Source organism: Patagioenas fasciata, chromosome 26, assembly GCF_037038585.1.
Source record: "Patagioenas fasciata isolate bPatFas1 chromosome 26, bPatFas1.hap1, whole genome shotgun sequence".
Classification (NCBI taxonomy): Eukaryota; Metazoa; Chordata; class Aves; order Columbiformes; family Columbidae; genus Patagioenas; species Patagioenas fasciata.
In genome coordinates, this window is record NC_092545.1 from 7,499,366 (window position 1) to 7,520,051 (window position 20,686).

Here is a 20,686-nt window from a genome sequence, read left to right on the forward strand (position 1 = left end):
AATTGCTTTTGTTTACTACTATAAATTTTAAAATGGCCTGTTTTCTTCTTCTCTCTGTTTTATTTTCACAGCACAGGCTAACAGTTAAATCATCAGAATTCCTGCATATGGCAAACTACAGATGGTAAGGAATTCTTTTATCATAAAGACTGCACAGTTTGGCAACATCATTTTTTAGCACTGCTCTTTGACTGTGCTTGGGTTTCTCTGGGGGTTCAGGTACTGTATTTGCAATACCCTTCAATGAGTGGTTTTCAGGCTGCCAGTAAATAACCAGCAAAATTGAATTCTCTTCTGGCGGCATCTCCTGCCATGTTCTGCTTTTAGGTTCCAGTTTATATAAGCTCCCAAGCCACTGTGGAGACTGACTTTCAGAACAAAACATGATCTTTGAGCTAACAGTTTGGAAACAGCCAGGCAGCATTGCTGCAGCAGTGAGCGGTGGTGTAACTGCAGAATGTTCTCTGCAGGTGCCAGCAAGATACTTCAATAAACCTGTCTGATTTTAAACCTGAAACATACTACCCCTTTTTCCTCAACAACCTTTTCCTTTGGTGTGCTGAAGTAATTATCAGCCGTATGGTTGCTTTTGTTTTGGCACCAACATTCTTGATGGCTAAAGAAACTGACGTAATCCTAAGAAAAATACGGAAGTGACAACATCATGAACTGGGTAAAATACTAACAATTTTGATGATGGGTTCAAGCAGTCAGAGGGAAATAGCAGTTTTTCAAACAATGTGTAATACAGTCAAAACTGATTTGCATTTCATGAGACAAAAAAAGAAATGCCTATATTGAAAAGACATATCCCATGACTGTTGATTTTAAGGTCCAGGCTAAAAACAGACAGGTTTGAGTTTCTCAGAGAACCAAATGTATAAAGGCTTTATGTTGTTGGTCAATTTAACTATGTGCTGCTTTCTGTCTGTGATACCTATGTGATTCCCATTAATACAGTCTCCGAGACCCTCAGACTGGTACAAGAATCTTTACAATACCTTTGTGTTAAAATTAAAGTGATTCTATTAAAATAATAAATAATTATTTTGAATTTAGAAGTGCTGCAATTAAATGACAAAGTATTACCCCTTTGCTCTCAAATGTCTAATTCAAAAGCATTATCTGGTGTTTTTAAAATGCATTTGATAAAAATAATGACTGTAAAAGATAAATTAATTTAAGCATAATTTCTCCATTATTTTCTGCTATAGCAAAAAGCTCATCTAGTGCATGTTGAATTATCTAATACTTTGAATAAGGATGTAAGCATACAGTGATATCAGAAGGTAATGTCAGAGTAAATAAGCTGACTTTCACCTGATTTTGGGGGAAAAATAGCTACAACATATCCACAGAAAATAAGATCTCATATGAACTCTGAACTGTGCAGTGTTTTGCACAGTTTTTGCATTTAATCAGTCACTTCAGCTTACTCCTCTTCCAGATGTGGTGATACTGCTGCCGAAAAGCTCGTCCCACAGTCCTGACGCAGTCTGGTTCGAGGGCTCAGGCCCGTTCAGCGCTCGTGCAGCAGCCCCAACCAGTCACGTCCTCCCATGTAACAGAGGTTGCATGCCTGGCCAGCTTATTTAATGGGACAGAAAGGACTTATTTTTTTCTTGTTTTGTATGTTTGTTCCCAACAGAGCAGTAAAATTGGGAAATTATTTGTAACAGCACCTGCCTGACTCAGAAGGCCCCAAGATCTGCTGGACAAACACCTGTTCCAATTATGCAATCACTTGGCATAGAATTTAAATGCATTTTGTATGACAATTGTCACTCCCAAGCCAGCTGGGTTGTGTTTTCAGCAGCGTCGCTGCTCTGTGGTGAACAAACCAGCAAAACAATTCAGCAGAATGCACTTGCCTGGCTGCTCCGCGCTGTAGAAACGTGGTTACCGAACACATTGTATAGACTATACCAAGGTGCCTACCCTAAAAAAGGACAGTTTTTTTAAAAAACCCTCAGAATTAAGCACCGTCTCTAGGCCGCGCGATGCTGCCTCGATTCCGATCCCGGGTCCGTCCGTCCGTGCGCCCGCCCGGCCCGTTCGGTTCCGCCCCTTCCGGCGGCCTCAGAGGGTGGGGCGTTGCCGGGCGTGCGCTTGTCCGGAGCCCGGACAGGCCGCTGGCCCAATCGGAGCTGAGCGCAGCGCGCCGCTCTGTTGCGTCATCACCCGCACGCCTCTCCTCGGCCTATCAGGCGTAGCTGGTAGCGAGTTACCCAATCAGAGCTCTCGCTTCCAACTCCCCCCCCGCAAGCTTTCCGAGCTGCCAATCCGTGCGCCGAGGGGCGGGGCTTGTTGCCTGGTGGGACGCGGGCGCGAGGCCGGTGAGGGGGCGCGCGGAGCCGTCGCTCCGGTCCCGCCGCCGCCATGATCCACAGCCTGTTCCTCATCAACGCCGCCGGGGACATCTTCCTGGAGAAGCACTGGAAGAGCGTCGTCAGCCGCTCCGTCTGCGACTACTTCTTCGAGGCGCAGGAGCGCGCCTCGGAGGCGGAGAACGTGCCGCCGGTGATCCCCACTCCGCACCACTACCTCCTCAGCGTCTACCGCCACAAGATCTTCTTCGTGGCCGTCATCCAGAGCGAGGTGCCGCCGCTCTTCGTCATCGAGTTCCTGCACCGCGTGGTCGACACTTTCCAGGTGCGGCGGAGCGGGGGCCGGTCGGCGTGTGCCGGGGTTTGCGGGAGCCAGAGCCCTCGGTCACCGCCGCGGGGAGAAGGGGAGCGGGGCGAGAGACGAACAGGGAGCCCTTCCAGTCAGCAGCCGTTAGTTTTCTCTTTTTCGTGCCTCGTAATTCTTATCCTGCACCTGTGAGCTTCTGGAGGCCTTGCGGTGATGAGGGATGTACGTTGGGATGGCGAGGGATTCAACATCAGTCTGTGCATACAGGAGGGACCTCTCAGCAACCAAGATTTACATCTCTGGTTTGCAGCCTCATCTCTTCAAGGACCTGTGAACTAAGACCTTGTTCTCACAAGGAGTTTTTGCGATTCATGGCTATGCATTTTAGCCAATTAGTGGCAACCTACCTATGTGCTTACATCTAGTGATACTGGGAGTGTATTTGCTTCCTGTAGAAGTGAGTTGCAGGAGTTGCCCCAGAGCAGCCATGTTCCCTCTGTGCTCTGGCCAATACGACTGCTGGTCAGTTTAGAGAAATAATGAAGATTTCTGTCTTCTGCCTGCCAACAACAGGACTGTGTTCTCTCCATTTGAAACGTCTTGTGACCAAACTTGCCAGAGCGCAGGAAATGTGGGTGCTTGGTCAAATGAGCTTCATGTGAGCTTTTGCTTCCAGGTGCCAATCAAAACACGAGTGTAGGCTGAGTTACATTTCACTGAGTTCAAGGAGTGGATTTGCTCGCTCTTCAGGCCAAAAGACTCTTCGTGGTCAGGCTCTTCAGACTGACCGTGTCAGTCACGAAGGTCTTGTTTTTTATGAGGGGATGAGGTGTCAGTGTGTCTTCACTGGCCTGGCCCTATGTTAAAATCTGACATGTCTGAAAAAGAAATAGTATTTGTAGTGCAGAAGTAGGAATTCTCTGGCATCACAGTTTATTTATGTTCTTGTTAAATCAATTGCAATTGAGTCACTTCAAGTGCTAATTAAAAAATCTCAGTTATCAAAGGGAATCTTGTTATATAGAAAGGAAATAAGATCTCGTGATGATGCTGTGATTTTCCAGCTTGCTGGGCCAGTGGCAACGCTGTGCTCAGAGCTGTGTGTGTCTGTTGGAGTGGTCAGTCTGTGCTTGTACCAACGCATCAAGTTTTAGTGTTGTTTCACCTCTTCCAAGAAAAGCCTTGATTTATTTATGTGTGAGAGGACACTGAACTGAGTGATCACTAAGATTCTTTCAGAGATTGTTGAGTGATTATTTCTTTTGCACAGGAGTACTTTGGTGTCTGTTCAGAGGTGATGATCAAGGACAATGTTGTGGTGGTTTATGAGGTGCTGGAGGAGATGCTGGACAATGGTTTTCCATTGGCAACAGAGTCTAATATTCTTAAGGAACTGATAAAACCTCCCACTATCCTGCGAACAGTTGTCAACACCATCACAGGTACAGGGGAATAAAAATTAAATAAACTGGGAAGGCTGTGTGGCAATATTCCTGCATAAATAAATTAGGACGTGGTTGAAGAAAACTTATGTCATCCCATGTCATTCTAAACCTCAGTTTAGGTGTATTTAGAGAGTTCTGTGTTAGTGCTTTGCTTTGAGGTTACTTTCAGTTCCAGAACCAGCTGCACTTTTTTTTTTTTTTTTTAAACAAAACCAGACAGATTACATTTCCAGATTTCCACTTACAGCCATGAGATGACTGTAGTCATGGTGTTTGGCGTGGGTTTGTTGTTGGGGTGGCGTTTTGTTTTGTTTTGTTTGGGGTGGGGTGGGTAGTTTGTAATTTTTTTTTACTTTCCCATGCCTTATTGTGGTATGTTTTAGAGTTGGATGTAAGAGAGATGTAAATTGTAGAATACAAACAGTGAGTCTGGAAAAGCAGCTGCTCTCCTACAAAGAAATAGAGATTCTCAGGGATTAATTACAATCAAATTATATGAGGCCAAGGACTTGTTCTGTAGCATTATCTAACTGATGTGGTTGCTGTGATTGCCTTTCTTTTTCCAGGAAGCACTAATGTGGGTGACCAGCTTCCTACTGGACAGCTATCAGTGGTGCCTTGGAGACGTACTGGTGTAAAATATACCAACAATGAGGCGTATTTTGATGTAATTGAGGAGATAGATGCAATCATTGACAAATCAGGTATGGAAGTTGCTTCTGGCTAAGACAAGGGTAACTTGTCCTGATAGGTTTTCAAAGAGGAGCTCCCTCATCTAAGTGTGGAAAGCTGTATTCCTATTCTTACACTGGAATGCTGTGAACCTTGAGGTGCTATTCACTCAAAAATTTTAAAGACATACAAAAGTTTTCACTTGTCCCTGTTCCTGAGGTCTTGTAAGCAACTCTCTGTTGGGAAAATAAGGAGTGAAAATTGTGCCTAGCACTATCTCCTTAGTTTTTGTGCATCTTATTCCTGTTAGACTTGGGAGCTATTGTCATTGGTCATTAAAATGGACGTTGCTGGTGTCAGTGGTTCTTATTTATATGCATCTCTTTAAAAGTCGTTGAGAATGAGAAAAATGTTGAGTGAGCAACATAATGAGCCACGATACTTCATAAAGACAATAAATTTCCTTCTTTCCCATTGATAGTTTTTCTACATTGGGATTTTTGATCAGGTTCACATAACCTCCCATGTTTATTGTTGCAGGTTCCACAATTACTGCTGAAATCCAAGGGGTGATTGATGCTTGTGTTAAGCTGACTGGGATGCCAGACCTTACCCTCTCCTTTATGGTAAAGCTCAAGGATGTATCTTAAGTATTCTGAAAAGGGTTTCCCAGCCCTGCTACTAGGATTTCAGTCTCTTGCTGATGGATTCCAGTACATCAGAATGTGGGTATGCCAAACCAAAAGAGAAAGAACAGAAAATGGAAACTCATAGCGAACTTCAGCAGCTTTGAGCCTAAAGGCTCAAATTTTCAGATTCTTTGTTGAAAGTACTGTTAGTGTGTGCTGTGACTATGTTTCTGAGATACAGTGGAGCTTTAGGCAGATATCCTAAAGGGCTATCTTTTTTATGAGTATGCATCAATGTAATTATTTGTTATGACTATATTTTCTAAAATAGGATAGAGGTTATTGAGTACTGCTATCTCACAGATGTAACAGTGTCAAAGAGCTTAACATGTCTGAATGTAGATACCTTCAAGTGGGCAGAGTACATTGGATGGTAGGCCCTTCATGGATAGAAGATTGAGAGGAAGAACAGGTTACTTGTAGAGTCTCCTTCTCTGGAGACACATAAAACCTCCCTGGATGCGATCCTGTGCTACCTGCTCTAGGTGTACCTGCTTTAGCAGGGGGATTAGACTAGATCATCTCCAGAGGTCCCTTTCAGCCCCAACCATTCTGCGATTCTGTGACTTTAAGTAGTACTGCCTTCACTAACCTTGCGGCTCTCTCTTATTTCAGAACCCTCGGTTGTTGGATGATGTCAGCTTTCATCCGTGTGTGCGTTTTAAGCGCTGGGAGTCAGAGAGAATACTCTCCTTCATTCCACCTGATGGGAATTTTCGCTTGCTCTCCTACCATGTCAGTGCTCAGAAGTAGGTGATGAATGTAGTGCTGTGAATTACAAAATTTGGATCTTCCTGGCTAGTAAAAAAATAAAAGGAAAAGTAATTGCTTTTAAAGATGGGGTGGCATGTTGTGCACAATGAATTAGAGGTGCAAGGTAACTTGCAATTTTCCTTTTTTTAAAACACTCCATGTTTGGAGCAGTGATTCTGTCATTGATTGACAAGGATTTTCTGTTCATGTCTTTAGTCTTGTGGCAATTCCTGTCTACGTTAAACACAACATCAGTTTCCGCGATAGCAGCTCACTGGGACGTTTTGAGATCACAGTGGGACCGAAGCAGACTATGGGGAAGACTGTAGAGGGAGTGATGGTAACTAGCCAGATGCCAAAAGGTGTCTTAAATATGACCCTCACAGCCTCTCAGGGAACACATATCTTCGATCCAGTTACAAAGGTGAGAGGAATTAGGTATTATTTTCTTAATCTGTTTTACCTTCCAGGAAACGAAGTTGAGCTGTTCATGCTTGCTTAAACATTTACTTGAATGTCACTTTTCTGAAGGCAGTATCTGTGCTTCAGCCACTTGGAAAGGAGGTGATTCTGCATTTTTGTCACTGTTACACATAGGAAATGGGGCTTGTAGCACAAGTAGTGGAAATATCGTTCATGGTAGGCTTTTGGGGAACCTTGTGGAAAGAGAGAGGGAGAATAAAGGTCTGAGGCAGCTGTTCCTTAAGCCTGTACTGTGTCTGATATGGAAGGCAAGATACTAAAGCAAAGACCTTTTCCATAGAGAAACATGAAAAGCTGTCATTGGAAGAGGACTCTTCTTTAGAGGGTGTTACAGCATCTCTCTTTGACTGCTGCATTTTCTGTTCCTTGAAGCTGCTGTCATGGGATGTGGGGAAAATAAACCCCCAGAAGCTGCCAAGCCTGAAGGGGAGCATGAGTCTGCAAGCTGGGACATCAAAACCAGATGAAAACCCCACCATTAACCTGCAGTTTAAAATTCAACAGCTGGCTATATCTGGTAAGTGACTGTCAGGTAAAGAAGCTGAATATTTTCTGCTGTGTCAGTGCTCGCTCTGCACGTAGCTGAAGCAGCTCTGCTGAAATACATTCTATCTGGCACATGTTCTTCAGGTAAAAAAGTTGTGTGCATTGACTACAGATACAGATGTTGTCTCTGATGCTATGTGAAACAGTCGGTCTGCATGTCCTTGCATTCCATGCTTACAGACCTATAAAGCATTTTAGGGTATGGATGTGTTTGTAAATAATGATTCTGACAATTAGCAGTTGTCAGCTTTTCTCTACTCTGTTTACTGCTTGTTAAAACTTTCCCTGATCTTTTATCCTGAATGCCTGTCTGCTTTGCTTGTGGCAGCACTCAGTTTTACGCTGTGTTTGTTTGCCTTTAGGACTGAAGGTGAATCGCTTGGACATGTATGGGGAGAAGTACAAGCCCTTCAAAGGGATAAAATACATGACTAAGGCTGGCAAGTTTCAAGTCCGAACCTAGAGGATCCTGATAGTGAGGAAGAGCGCTTTCCTGTTTCTCCTGTCCCTGGCTGCTGGATACAGCCTCTTACCCCATCCATCTGTTTGGTGTTGCTCCCTTGCCTGTAGTAGCGTGAGCAGGAGAGCCAGTGCTTAGGGTGCTGGGGAGCAGGGAGAAGTGAGGTTGATCTGAAACCATCTCATCCCCAGCTGAGTCTGAAGTATTTGGAACAACGGCAGATGAGAGAGGTGTTCGGGTCCCTTGGGTTTAGTGAGTCAGCTATGTAAGCTTGTGTCACCTTCATTTTGCTGTCTTAAAGGAAATTCTAGGGATTTATTGTCTTTTGTAACTGCTCTTATGTTTTGGTTGGCCTTTATCCCTTTGTAGATGATACAAAGTTGAATTTCCACAAACTTCAACTCCAGCATGATGTTCCAGCATCTACTCTTCTCCATCACTGGGCACTAGGGTGGAGAGCTCTGTAGTTCTTGGCAGCAGAGAAATCATCTAGTCATTCTGCCTCAAAGAGATTGGAAGAAGTGGAAAGGTAGATTGGCCCACTGAGGATGGGAAATTAAGAAGTCTGATATTGGGGATGGTGCCAGAAGGGGAGGAAGGGAAGAAGTGGATGTTTTTTGTAGATATTTCATAAGCCGTCTTGATCATCAAGTATCTTGAATCTTTGAAGACAGTCTGGAAACCTGTCCAAATCTTAGTATGGTATCCTGTGAAGGGCTGACTGTAGCACACGCGATCTTGTAACTGAGGGGTGGTGACATCTGAATGTAATTCTGCTTCTCTTATCTAGTCAGTATTTGAAGGTAGGGATTCTCCTAGCTTCTTTAGGGAGTCAGGGAAGAGACAGAGTGGCAGGAGAATTTTTGTGGATGCATAGCACTCTGGAAACTGGAGCTGTGGCTAAATGAAGACAATCACTATCCTTCTAACTTGTTGGAACCTCTTTTCGTCTCTACCTGCCTGTTACAAATGAAGGTGATACTGCTGTTCTGCTCACTTATGTCTTGGAGATAATTGTGTCCTCATACCTTTGTAGTGTTTCTGGCTATCCTACCTCATTCCAGTTCCTGTACCAGTTAGCTGCTGTGCAGGTGGATTCAAGCCTACCGTGGATTTTTCTCTGGGACCATCTCTTCTGCAGGAGCTGTTGCTGCATCTGCCCATTCCAGTCTGGGCTGCATCTCTCTGTACAGCATAAATATGAAATGAGAGGAATCTGCACTATTCCATATTGTCTGTAATGTGATCTTTGGCCTCTAGATATCAATGTGTTTTCTCTGTGGTAGCAGAACTTGTCCCTGAGCTGCTATACGAATGACTACAGCATCTGTCAGGTGGCTGTGGAGTCCAGCATGTAGAGTTCATACTTGTGAACAGAACAAGGTGACCCTAAACAAAGGATTACATACATTCCAGTTTGCATGTGATGGATACTTACAGTGGATGAGTGGCATCTTGCTTGGGGAATTGCAAGTTCTATTGCAACTGATAAATGCCATAGCAGGTGGCCTTACTGCTGAGCATGTTCAGTACAAATATAACCTTCAGCAAGGGCATCAATAAAATTCATTTCTACATCATCTGTGTCATTTCAGAGTGGTCTGTTTGGGCTTTACAAGAAATAGTTGGTATTTGAGGCAGAAGGTAAATTGCACCAACTGGACTGTGGATAGTTGGGTGTCTTAAGGAGATAAATGTCTTTATGCAATTGGGATTTTAAGTTTGGGACTAAATCTCTGTCCAAAATGCTAAAATTAATTACTTTATTGCTAATTTTCCTTTGTGTTTCCCAAAAGGAGTGCTGAGCTCTTAGAACTGTAGAACAGTTAGAGTTGAAGGGACCCTCCCAGCTCCCCCAGTCCCCCTGCCATGAGCATGGACATCTTCACCAGCTCAGGTTGCTCAGAGCCCCGTCCAGCCTGGCCTGGGATGTCTCCAGGGATGGTTCATCCACCACCTCTCTGGCAACCTGGGCCAGGCTCTCACCACCCTCAGGGGCAAAGATTTCTTCCTCACGTCTAGCTAAAATCTCCCCTCTTTTAGTTTAAAAGCATTACCACTTGTCCTTCTTTTCCTAGAACCTCAGTGAAACTGTCTTTAGGAATGCAGCTGAACCATTTTTGTTTGAGGTAGAGCTTTTGGTAGCAATCTAAGAGCTGTGCTTTAATTAGGAAGACAATGAAATAACCTCTTCACCTTCCTGCTCCTCAAGTACTGATATTGTCCTCTGGCTTTGTAGCTTTGTTTTTTAAAGTATTTTTTCTTTCCTGTTGAAGTGATTCATGTTACCTGAGATCTTGAAAGGCTTCCTATGTGCATAAGCGTGTCTAGCCCTTACGACAAGCTTTCTGTATCAGTCTGAGATGGCTGCAAGTTCCTATGGAGTGAAAGATGAAACAGGGCAGAAGAGGGAAGCAGAGAGCAGTATGAGTGAGCTGGTAGATGATGGTATAAGGAGTTTTGGAGGGAAATGTGAGGCATAGCTGTGTACTTCAGTTACAGTAAATGCTGATGTTGATTCAGGTTCTGAAAGAGCTTGAATATGGCAAATCTAGCAGGCATCTAAAGCTGCTACCATTACACTTGTCCTTTGTTCTGCCCAGCTGTGCTCAAGGGAGAGCCTTCGCTTTCATATCAGATGATAATACATAGAAATTTAATAATGAAAAAGTAATGTGTTGATTCTGTGTCAGATAAAGTTGGTGTTAAAATTTTTATCTATTCCATATTTAAATATTTAGTTCCTACCAGGAGGAAGAGCAAGTGGAAGAACAGAATGTCCTAACAAGCATGCCATCCTGGATTTGCTCAGAGAGTTTAAGCTGAGACTCAGTTAATGAATCAGTTCCAAAGTAAAAAAGCAAGCAGCATATTGATATGGAAGTAAGCAGCCCATGTGTACAGCTTTGCTCTTTTTGTTGGAATCAAGCTGAAACCAGCTTAAATAACCAAAATAAGATGGTATAAGGACAGCGCTTAAGCCTGACTGGAATGTCTTCCAAATTTACAGCCAAATGAGGAGGAAAGAGATGAAGTTTTCAGGAAACTAAATCCATCCCTTTTGCCTTCAGTTCACACCCATTCTCAAAACAACGTAGACGCTCATGGGATGTAAGATGGTCTCTCTTGGTTTATTCTCTCGGGCCAAAATTTATTTTTAATTGTACTCGTGCGATTCGGTGCAAGGAGAAAGCTTGGGGATGTGAAGGGAAAGGGGTGCTATCTCACGATAACCTGTAATAAGGAAAGGAGAGTAATTTGAGAATGTGCCCTTCCCATACACTGCAGTTTGAACAAACAGGAAGCCCTGTCAGCATCTTAAAGCACCGAGAAGGAAGCTGTGAGGGGCACAAGACTGGGGACAGCTCATTTTTCTTTCTCAGGGTTTCATGTTGTCCTGAATCCAGTCAAGATAACGATTCACGTTTGTATAAACACCAGGTATGTCTTTGCGGCCACAGCCTATTCCCCAGCTGATGATTCCGATTAGATACATACGATCATCCTTCATACAGACCAAAGGCCCTCCAGAGTCACCCTACAGAGAAGCAGCAGGTTAGTAACAATCTCCCTTTTTGTTTGTTTGTTTTTGTGTTGTTTTCTCCCCCGCTGGTTTTAGTGGTAGACTAGTATCTACGGAAATATCTGATCTAGTTTGCACGCAAAACAAGAGCTCTTAGTAACACCACTTTCACATAAGGCACTTTTGCATTCTAGACTCCCTCTCATGGGTAGAGACCCAAAAAAATCTAACGGACACTAAAGCATCTCACTTTGCGTGACACTTACTTATGAAATGTAGGTGAGACGTTGATAAGATCAAAAAGAGGAATGCTTTTATTCAAACCGTAAAGATCCAAGGCATTTTATACTGCTGTGTGTAACAGTAAATGACTAGGGACCGAAGGCATACCCTCCTTTTTCCTCATGTTACAGCTGTTTATTCTCCCTCATCTTTTGGCTTTTTTTTCTTCCTTTCTCCATTTTTCAGTAGAGTGGCACCCCCTTCCTCATACAGAACCTCCTGCTGAGTGTTTTGTATGCTCACATAAGAGAAAATATTAGGAAATGCTGCTGAGGTGGAGCTTCCTGCTCAGTTTTGTGGTATTTCCTATATTTGGGATTTTCAGTCTGTATTGTTCTGGTTTTCTTGGTTAAGTGTGGCCTGCTTTCCCAGCTATGAGGAGCAGGGGAATAAAAACGAAAGGGGAGCCAGAAATGCTGTTCAATTAAGCTATTATCTGAAGCTTTTTGTTTGGTTAGCTCAGACTGGCAAGGACAGACCTAAAAAGAAAAGAGAAACAAAACTGGTTTTACCTTGCAGGCATCATCAAGATGCCTGGTGTCTCCTGCACATAACATATTGTCTGTAACTGTCCGGTTGTCTAGATGCTGTGTTGTGCACCGACTGGCTGGAAACAGTCTGACGTGGCCTTCCTTCAGGTGCTCCGAATAGAATGGAGAAACTGGACGAAAAATGACAATATAAATAGGTATATATGTCTGTGTAAAAATCACTGTTCAGTTTCTGTAGCTTAGGGAAGAGTAAACAGGAGTAGCTGGGGGTCGGGGGTGGCTAAAATAATATTTCATTGCCAAAGGGTGTTTTTTAATTCCTGGGGGTTCTAGTTTACTAGTAAGAAGAGCTTAAATCTAGTTGAGAGAAAATGTTGCTTCTTTAGTAAGCTTAAATGCTAGAGGGGTTTTTGTAGGCTCCAAATTAAAGACTGCGACGTTTCTTGGATAATTCATCTTTGCACAGTTACATCAATCAAAATGAAGTCACACAAGTGCCTGTGAAAATCACTAACTGTACGAAACAGGATCCTGACTTATAATATTAGAGTTGCACTAACAAAAATCAGATGCCTTCTCATGTGCGGTACTGAGTAACTGCATAGGAATGTACACTTGTGTTATGTTGGAATGGATGGGATTTGTTTGTTTGTTTTGGGTGTTGGTTTTATTCTCCTGCATAGCTGCAATTTCACAAAGCTAGAAGTTGGCAGAATTGTTATTTTTCAGTCTAGTTTTGAATTACAGCTGCAGCATGCTTTCCCTCTCATAGGGTTTATCCTCCGCTCCCTGTAAGCAGTGCTAAAGACTAGCTTTAAAAGCACTTTAACAACACTTTATGACCCAAACTTTGGACATAGTATCTTCTACTTACATGCAGACACGTGTCTCCTACTTACATTCTTCATTTCTGCCGTAACCAGAGATCTCGCATTCAGTCCAGTCGGGCAGCTGCAGTTCTGGTGTTGGGAGGCAGGCGGCACGCACAGTGGCTGTTTCAACAGCACAGTCTTCTGCATCTGAGTTCAGCTGCAACAGAGCTGAAGAGGGAAAAAAACAAATCCCCATTTTGTTAATCACGAACTTGAGCCAACTGTGACTTTTGAAGTCACGAAGTCAGAAAAGTTCTTACCAATATCATTGTTGAAATTTTCTGAGTCAAATCTCTGATGCACAGTGTAGTTCTTCACTTGGAACTTTTGTTCATTGTCCTCAGGAGTTGTTCGGGAAGTCCTGCCCAGCACAATCTTCAGCTGATTTGTACTAAAGCTGAAGAACGAGACAGCCTTACTTTCTTCCCATGTTAACGGGAGTGAACCCTTCCCTTGAAGCTGTGCTGTTGGAGCTTCTGCTTTTCTTTTTATAGCATTATTACTACTTCATTATCCAGGCGGTTTGACCTTCAAGTGTCCTATTTGCTTTTGTTTTTGTGATAACTGCTTACAGCCATCATGGCATAGCTCCTCTGCCAGCCCCTTCCTGTTCTCAAGTTTCAGAATGCTCTGCATTTGTATTGACAACTTTGTTCTTCAGCTATTTGATATTCTGCTGTGGTAGCTTAATGCGATGCTGCTAGTTTGCCCAATAAATGCCTGCCTGTAGTGTTCGGCCCCATTAACTCTATAATCTTCAGTGTAAATGACTTACTAGGATAAAGAGCTTTTTTTGCAGTCTTTTTCCCTTCCAGTAAGGCTGTACTGGATGCTTCCTTCTTCCAGATTTTTTTTTCCCCAGACAGTACTGAATCCTCAACTTACCCTTCCTCAAAACAGTGAGCAGCTGACAGCACCCAGCAGGAGCTGATCAGGACTCCTCCGCAGAGGAAGTGCTCTCCAGGCGCTCGGCGATATTTCACAAAGATGGCAGCTTGCCACGGGTGAGCTGCAATGTCTGCGTAGGAGCCACCTTTAATCCTGTGCTGCCGTACCCTGTGCTGCCGTAAGCCACAGGTGGCTGTGGATGACAAACCCAGAAACAGGCTTTTTATTCAGGCACTCTGGCTTTGAGTTTGGGTCAAGAGCCTGCTGGTTGCCAGTGCATGTTGAGGCAGCCTGGCATGAACTGCTTAGTATCTGACTCATTCCCGTTTCCTAGGAAACTCGTATTCCTATTTGAAAAATACAGTAAGGCAACCCCAGCTTTTCTGTCCTCCCTTTCTGCAATCTTTAGAGAAAAAAGCACTTCTGTGAGAGTGGAGCCACAGCATCTCTTTCTACTCCAAAAAGCTTGCTTTGTTCCCCCAGCTCATATTTTACTGTGAGAGGCTTGAGTTTAATACAAATGACATGCAGAACAGTAATGCCTCAAAGAAAGGGAAGAATCAGGAGTGCTAGGATCCTTACAGCAAGTAGGCACATTGCAGTACTCCCACGTGAGCTGATTTCCTTTCAGTACATGGCACCAGGGCTTGCTGTCGTTGTCAGGATTCCTGCAGCACGAGAAAGAGTTATTCATATTATCAGATGTGCAGGGAGTTTGGGGAAACCTAAAGGTGGCGGACTGTGACCTGAGTGTACTCTTTTTTACTTTTTTTCTAGAGATAGAGAGGGTCCTCGGGGCACAGGGAATTTGCATTTATGGAGTTTGATGTTAGAGAAGCTCAGATAGGTCAGGTGGAATAAAATTATTGTTGTCAGTGAGCTTCATTCCCAGCAGTAATGTATTTCCTGACCCGATGGAGAAAACTAGAGCCCTGCCTCAAGAGTACCACAAAGAATGTTGGTATTTTTTAGTTCTATAACTGACTACATACCGGCAGAAGTTGTGACTACCAAGGCCCAGCTGGTAAGCATCTCTTCTCCAGGCAGTATATAACTTGTTGACAAGGATTCGAGAATTCCACCTCAAACAGGTAGCTCCAGAACTGGTAACACTGTGGCCGCCTCGGTAATCTGTGCCTCTTCCAGATTTGCAGTTGATATTCCCAACTTCAACAAGAAAGCTGCACGTTAACTGATGCACGTGAACCTGTCAGCTGTTCCTAACTGTGATTTCTGTCAAGGCATCTATATATTAGCTATACTATCTCAGTCTCTCAGTGTCGTAAATATTAAAAGCTTAAACATGATTTAACATGAGAGTCTCAGCTTTTCAGGCTAGGGAAATAGCACAAGTCCACAGAGAACCCATATATATGCAGTGAATCTAAAGTCTGTTCCCTATCTGCCAGCATGTACCTTTTGAACAGGACGGCACACTGCAGTGTTCCCAGGTGTACTTTCCCCCTTTGTAGATATAGCACCAAGGTCTGGAATCCTCATCTGGGTTTCTGAAAGAGTTACAATATGCATCGTTATAAAGCTACGTCTGCTATCTAGTTTGGCAACTTAATCATGCTCTGCAGCGAAGACATAGACTGAACCATCAGAAGTTGTTTAGATTCCTATTTTAATCATTAAATCGTGGAGTACGTGGCGGTGAGGATGAGACAGCCAGTAGCTAGCAGGAGTGGACAGCTTGTTTGTGCAATTTGGTTCATGTGCAGGAAGCATTGTATTTTTAGAGTCTTGAGTAAGATCTGGAGCTGCAGGGAACTAGCTTACAAAGGGGGTTTTAGGCACTGAGAAGGGACAAGGGAAAGACTACAGGGTGTGAAATGTATGCATTTTGTAGTATGTTATAAGCATCCAGTCTAGGTAGATCTAAAGTTAAGATATGTCTGCAGAAGTTGCAATTGCTGCTCGTGGGCTGCGCTGTATTCACACCTGAGTTGAGTGTTCTGTGCTTGGTATGAGGCTGCTGCAGACAGTTCCTGTGCTCCAAGGTCTCAGAATGTGCCGATTGCTGTGGCTCTGACCTGTGACTATCAGCCCCTCACCTGCAATAGTTGTGATTGCCCAATCCCAGCTCAGCAGCATCCTCTCTTCGCCCACTGTATGTTCGATCCATCAAGCCATTGCTATTCCAATTTAAACATTGGGTTCCACTCTCTGTCATGCTCCAGGTACCCCTGTATGTCACGCCAGCATCTTTGTAGCACTGAGCTTCAGTATCTGAACAAAAGAGAACAAAATGTTACTATAAGGACAGCATCCCAAACTCTGCTTTCTCAGTGTCTATTCTATTTAAACTTGGCTCCCAGATGTCTTGTCTAGTAAGCTGGTGAAAATGCCTTGCCAGGCAGACTGTAAGTATACACTAAGGTCTTCAGCTCGAAAATGTAGAGTTTTATTAAGAGACACTGAGAACAGCCCAGGTGTCCTTCCTAAAAGTTTTTTGTAGTATTAACTTTAGAATAAAAAGAGGCAACTTAACAGAGAGCCTCATACACAGCAGCAGCTTCTGGGTACCTCATCCTTCTGCACTGCACGGCTAAAACTGTCAGCATTGTTAACAGTAAGTGACACGATACACTCACCTATTTCACACTGCTTCCCAGAGAAACCTTCGTGGCACTGGCAGATGAAGAGCTGTGGGGAATAATATGCCTGTGAACATCGGCCCCCGTTGTAGCATTTATTTCGAGTGCAGGCTGTGGAATAAGCAGAAGCCAGGAAATACTGTTAGATTTCACAGAAGTAAGAAGCTGGCAATGTGTACCCACCTTTCCTCTCCTGTTAGTCTCCTTTAGCCTATTCTATTTTATCCTGCCTACCTGTTATTGTTGTGTGCTCACAGTCTTTTCATGTAGTGCTTATGTTCTTCCTTTGCTCCATTCTCTCCACATAGACTATCAGGAAGCCTTCCTCAGCCCCTTGCCCACTCTTGCTTAGTCCTGCCTGAGTCAGTATATATTAGTATTTTCATTTCTATGCTATTCTATTTCAAGCCAAATTTTCTGGGTGATAACTCCTTTCCTGACAGTGAAGTTCTTCTGTAGGATGATTACATGGACAGTCTCTCATCCCCCACCATTTCCTTTCTCTTTTTCTTCTCCATACTCACCTCTGACAGGCACAGTGTGGCAGCGACTCCGACCACTGTCGCACCTACAGTATTCTATTCTGCTCCCTGAGAGCCTCAGCCAGGTCCCCCTGTGGTGGTAAATTTCTGCAGATGAATTGTCTGTGCAAATGGCTGTAATTGGAGAAAGGAAATCCTCTTTTAGAGATTCAGGGAAAAGACCTGGCTGAGCAGAAGAATTCCCTTCTCTTTCCAGGAGAAAAGAATCCGTGATGGGAGCATCTGTCTAATGGGCTGAACCTTTTTCCTTCTCAGACCATCGTTGTCCCATCTCTCTGACTGCTGTGTCACTGGATGTACTGTTCCACTATTGACCAGCCTTTTTATTCTTTGAAGAAAGAGAGAGGGAAAAACTTTGTTCTTTGAGTTGTGGATGGTATTAGCGGTCTGGTATTTGGCCTTCTGAATTTCTCATGCCGATAAGCATGACGAACAGCTTTCAGACTCTGTTCCCTCAGCACCATCTGCTTTCGCCTCCTGCGTCCATAAAGCTCCAGGTAACGTGGTTGTAGTTTGCCTGGCTTACCTCTAGATCTGGCTCCCCGTCTGAAACGCATGTGTAAGTCCTGCAAGCAAAGAAGGTTAATTCTATAAGTAACTGCTCTCTTAAGAAAACTGAGAGAACAAATGCCTCCCAAGAGCCAGTCCTCTTCTTCTTGAGGTCTTGTAAATCAGGGAGCTCTGAGTAACTGTCTGCCCTTCTTGTCAGATAGTAAAGTGAAAAGTGCCTTTAGTACCTCGGGATGGGTACCAAGAATTATAGATCATTGAGTTGCCACGCATTACCAGGTGATTACTTGTCATCCGTGTGACACGAACTTGGGATGTGCTGTACTCATCTCACGTGTGAAGTGATTATGTGCTCTTGAAGTGTTGCAAGGGCTAAGTAAAGCTTACCAGCTGTCTGCTATTTGAAGGAGGTTCAAACAAATAATTTCCAAAGAAATAAATGTTAACAAGCAGTTATTTTTGCTCATTGACATGCATTTTCCCCATAAGCCTTTGTAGCTTGTTTACATTTGAGAGATATGTCTCCTGCAGCCAATTAAATAAAATATTTTTTATAAAGTTTTAAGGAAGAAACCAATTTAGAAAGCTGCTTTGGTGAAGCCACAAGAGAACGAATAACATAAATGGGGTGGGTAGAATAGCAATTTTTCGAGAAAGAGACTGAGCATTTTAGGATTGTGTAGGATTTACTCAAGCTGTGCAATGTGAGGCTTAAAGTGAGGGGACATGGAACCATCAGTGTCCAGTTGTAAGTAAGAGTAATGATGAAGGTGATGACAATAGAAAGAAATTTAAAGGGTGATCACAATGGAACTCTTACTAACAGTGAAAGGTGACAGTGAACAGACACACCAAGGAGATTTGGAGAATACTTGCTTACTGAAATGAAAACCAGCCAGGATAACACACTGGAAATACCAGCTTAGAGGTAGACTACGTTGTAAGGTTTTCCTCCCTCTGATTTCTGATGATATATAACCAGATTCTCCTTCTGTCTGACGCAGACAGCTGGAGTCGACGGTGAGGAGGTGCTGCTGGCATTATTTGATGCATTAGCCTCTTACCTGGCACTGAGCAGTCACGATTGCTCCCACCAGCAGGAGACAGGGGAGTTTGCCTTCCATTCCGAGTGTTTTCCACATCACCTCCTCAAGTTATCTATAGAGACAAAAGAAAAAATAAGATGTTGAACAAAGGCATTTTACAGTGTGAATAGAGTTCAAGGCTGTAAGTTTTAATAAAGGTTTTAAATGATGAAAATTCTTTTTACGTTAAAACACACTGTCTTGCTGTCCCTACCAGGCTAGACTCAGATGTGCTTTTACTTGATGAACTTAGAAACCCCACAAGCTAAAGCACATCCTTTTACGTCTGAAGGAAACTCAGAGAGTGTTTTCTGGGGAGTAACACTGGCAGGAGTAAATTCCAAGTTCTTTTTCCCACGGCTGCTGGAAACCAACAGTATTGTGTGCATTATCAGAGAGATGGACTTGTCTAATGACGAGTGTAATGGTGACTGGAAAGTGTTAACTGAGATTCAGGTCACTGAGGCTGACCTAAGAGATCTCATGCAGTGCCACAAAAATCTGCTGAAGGGTCAGTCCGTGACAATAGTAGTTTAAGAGGATTTGCATTTTCTGCACAGACTGTTGCTTTGGGTGGGAGTGCGGGCTGCTGTCTTGTGTAGAGGATGCATCAGCTGATGAACAGCTATCCTCATCTTGTTCAGGCAAAAGATTGCAGATCCTTGCTGCCTTTTCCTGCCTTCTGGAGAAAGTGCTTCTGTATCCCTTTTCTAAACTGAGCAGATGAGTATCAGCCTTGTATGGTTTCTCTCTAAAATATAACAGTGGACAGACCTATGCTTTTGGGGAAAAGAATAAACAAAAAAAAGTAAGATTGTGTAGTCTTCTGAGGCACTGGAGAAAATGGATATTTCAAACTCTGGCTTTGTTTTGGGAATCGTTCTCAGTATTTCCTGCAGTTTTGGCCGCATTTGAAAATAAGCGTGTTTAGGGAGAACTGAAGCAGACCTGCCCTTCTCTTTGCCCCTCCGTTATCCTGGTTGGGAGCCTGGGATCAAAGGCGTAGTCTGATCTCCCTGGAAGGTGATAAATTATCCTTTCACAGCCAGCCCTCTGGGTCTCTCCTTGCCATCACGACATTTGTCCGTACCTCTTCCTTTGTTTTAAGCTATTTTGCTAATGTTCTTAGTGCAGGAGACTCCTCCCTGCGAACTGATCGGAGCCTGAGGTTGTCAGCCCTTTCCCTGGAATAGCTGGAGCTTTCTGCAAATGACTAAAAGCGAGCAGCTTTAGCCAGCATTATGAATCTGCTCAAAAGCTGAAAGGCAGTAGCTCAGTTCGTTAACTACCATGGTGCTTCAGTGGGATTTATTAATTACTATTTAATAGTATTCAATGCCATTGATGCTGAAAATGGGAAAGGCACTTTTGCAAACAGGTGCAGAGTAGTACCTACCTTTTTGCTTTTTCTCTTCTGTATTCTGCTGATGATTTCCTTCCCAGACCAGCCTGGCGTTGTGTTTTCTGCGTCTCTGATGTCTCTGAGCAGCTCCCGTCCTACTTAACCATTCACTCGGGGGGTGGAGACTCCAGCGGGCGGTGGGATGAGCCTCCCACTCCCGAGGATCTGGGGATCCAGGACAGGGAGACTTGCGTCCGAGCAATCCGGAGTGGCTCTGAGCAGGACTGCAGGAGAGCTTGCTGGCTGAAGAGAGCGGGGCACGCTGGGTTTTACAGTCAGTTTATTCTGTTCTTTCTTCTAGTCAGAGAGTAGATTCAGGCTTCAAAACAATTTTCCCCATTGAACCTTAAGTTTCAGTGGCAGTGAGAATAGTCATGTGTCAGTCCCAATCAACTATCCCATCCTGGAAATCAGGTTTCTGATAAAATTTGCTGTAAACACAGACCTAAGAAATGGTGTGTGAGTGACCTCCACCTTCAGGAAGTGGCTGCGCAGCGTCCTCGGGAAGCATGGCAACAGTTATTCTGCATATTGGAAAAGATGAAACGCTGGTTATTCTGAATGTTTATCTCTTCTCTGTATGGAAATCTATGTCAAGATTGTCACATGTATTTCTCTGAGAGGCACAGTGCTGGTGATAACATTACTGCTGTAAATATGATTTAGGAGCAGCTACATTTGACAGTTTCCAGAAGGGACTCCCAGTTGTTGAGAAAAAGATGACTGGACAGTACTGAGTAGGCAGGGGCTATTTTATATTATTTTTAAAGATAACAGCTATTTGCAGCTGGCCTTCTAGATTAAAGAAC

General features: G+C 43.6%; 2 protein-coding genes across 6 annotated transcripts; one reads left to right on the forward strand and one right to left on the reverse strand.

Moving 5' to 3' along the window:
- Positions 1–724: 724 nt before the first annotated feature.
- PLAT (plasminogen activator, tissue type) lies at positions 725–20,326 on the reverse strand. Of its 5 annotated transcripts, none has more exons than XM_071799306.1 (14): positions 19,872–20,321; positions 18,455–18,548; positions 17,407–17,446; positions 16,863–16,994; positions 16,336–16,449; positions 15,796–15,970; positions 15,155–15,246; positions 14,731–14,905; positions 14,321–14,406; positions 13,736–13,931; positions 13,111–13,247; positions 12,878–13,018; positions 12,000–12,148; positions 725–3,512 (listed from the first exon to the last, which is right to left on the reverse strand). In XM_071799306.1, exons 2-14 carry the CDS (start codon positions 18,530–18,532, stop codon positions 3,492–3,494), a joined length of 1,536 nt encoding a protein of 511 aa, XP_071655407.1. In that variant the 5' UTR covers positions 18,533–18,548; positions 19,872–20,321; the 3' UTR covers positions 725–3,491. The 5 variants fall into 5 exon arrangements, with proteins under 5 accessions (XP_071655407.1, XP_065712673.1, XP_065712672.1 ...); XM_065856601.2 differs by lacking the exon at positions 725–3,512 and adding an exon at positions 10,788–10,916; XM_065856600.2 differs by lacking the exon at positions 725–3,512 and adding an exon at positions 10,788–11,220 and having other exon boundaries at positions 19,872–20,027.
- Positions 2,380–9,262, forward strand: AP3M2 (adaptor related protein complex 3 subunit mu 2). Its single transcript, XM_065856746.2, has 8 exons — positions 2,380–2,652; positions 3,905–4,076; positions 4,646–4,783; positions 5,292–5,377; positions 6,056–6,189; positions 6,410–6,617; positions 7,049–7,193; positions 7,585–9,262. Exons 1-8 carry the CDS (start codon positions 2,380–2,382, stop codon positions 7,683–7,685), a joined length of 1,257 nt encoding a protein of 418 aa, XP_065712818.1. The 3' UTR covers positions 7,686–9,262.
- Positions 20,327–20,686: the final 360 nt, after the last annotated feature.

Coding starts and splice junctions, on each gene's coding strand:
- AP3M2 (XM_065856746.2), top strand. CDS start 2,380: ATGATCCACAGCCTGTTCCTCATCAACGCCGCCGGGGACATCTTCCTG. Junction 4,784..5,291: donor TGCAATCATTGACAAATCAG/GTATGGAAGTTG, acceptor TTATTGTTGCAG/GTTCCACAATTACTGCTGAA. Junction 6,618..7,048: donor TCTTCGATCCAGTTACAAAG/GTGAGAGGAATT, acceptor TGTTCCTTGAAG/CTGCTGTCATGGGATGTGGG.
- PLAT (XM_065856600.2), bottom strand. CDS start 18,532: ATGTGGAAAACACTCGGAATGGAAGGCAAACTCCCCTGTCTCCTGCTG. Junction 16,450..16,862: donor CCACACTGTGCCTGTCAGAG/GTGAGTATGGAG, acceptor CTTATTCCACAG/CCTGCACTCGAAATAAATGC. Junction 12,149..12,877: donor TTACGGCAGAAATGAAGAAT/GTAAGTAGGAGA, acceptor TTTTTCGTCCAG/TTTCTCCATTCTATTCGGAG.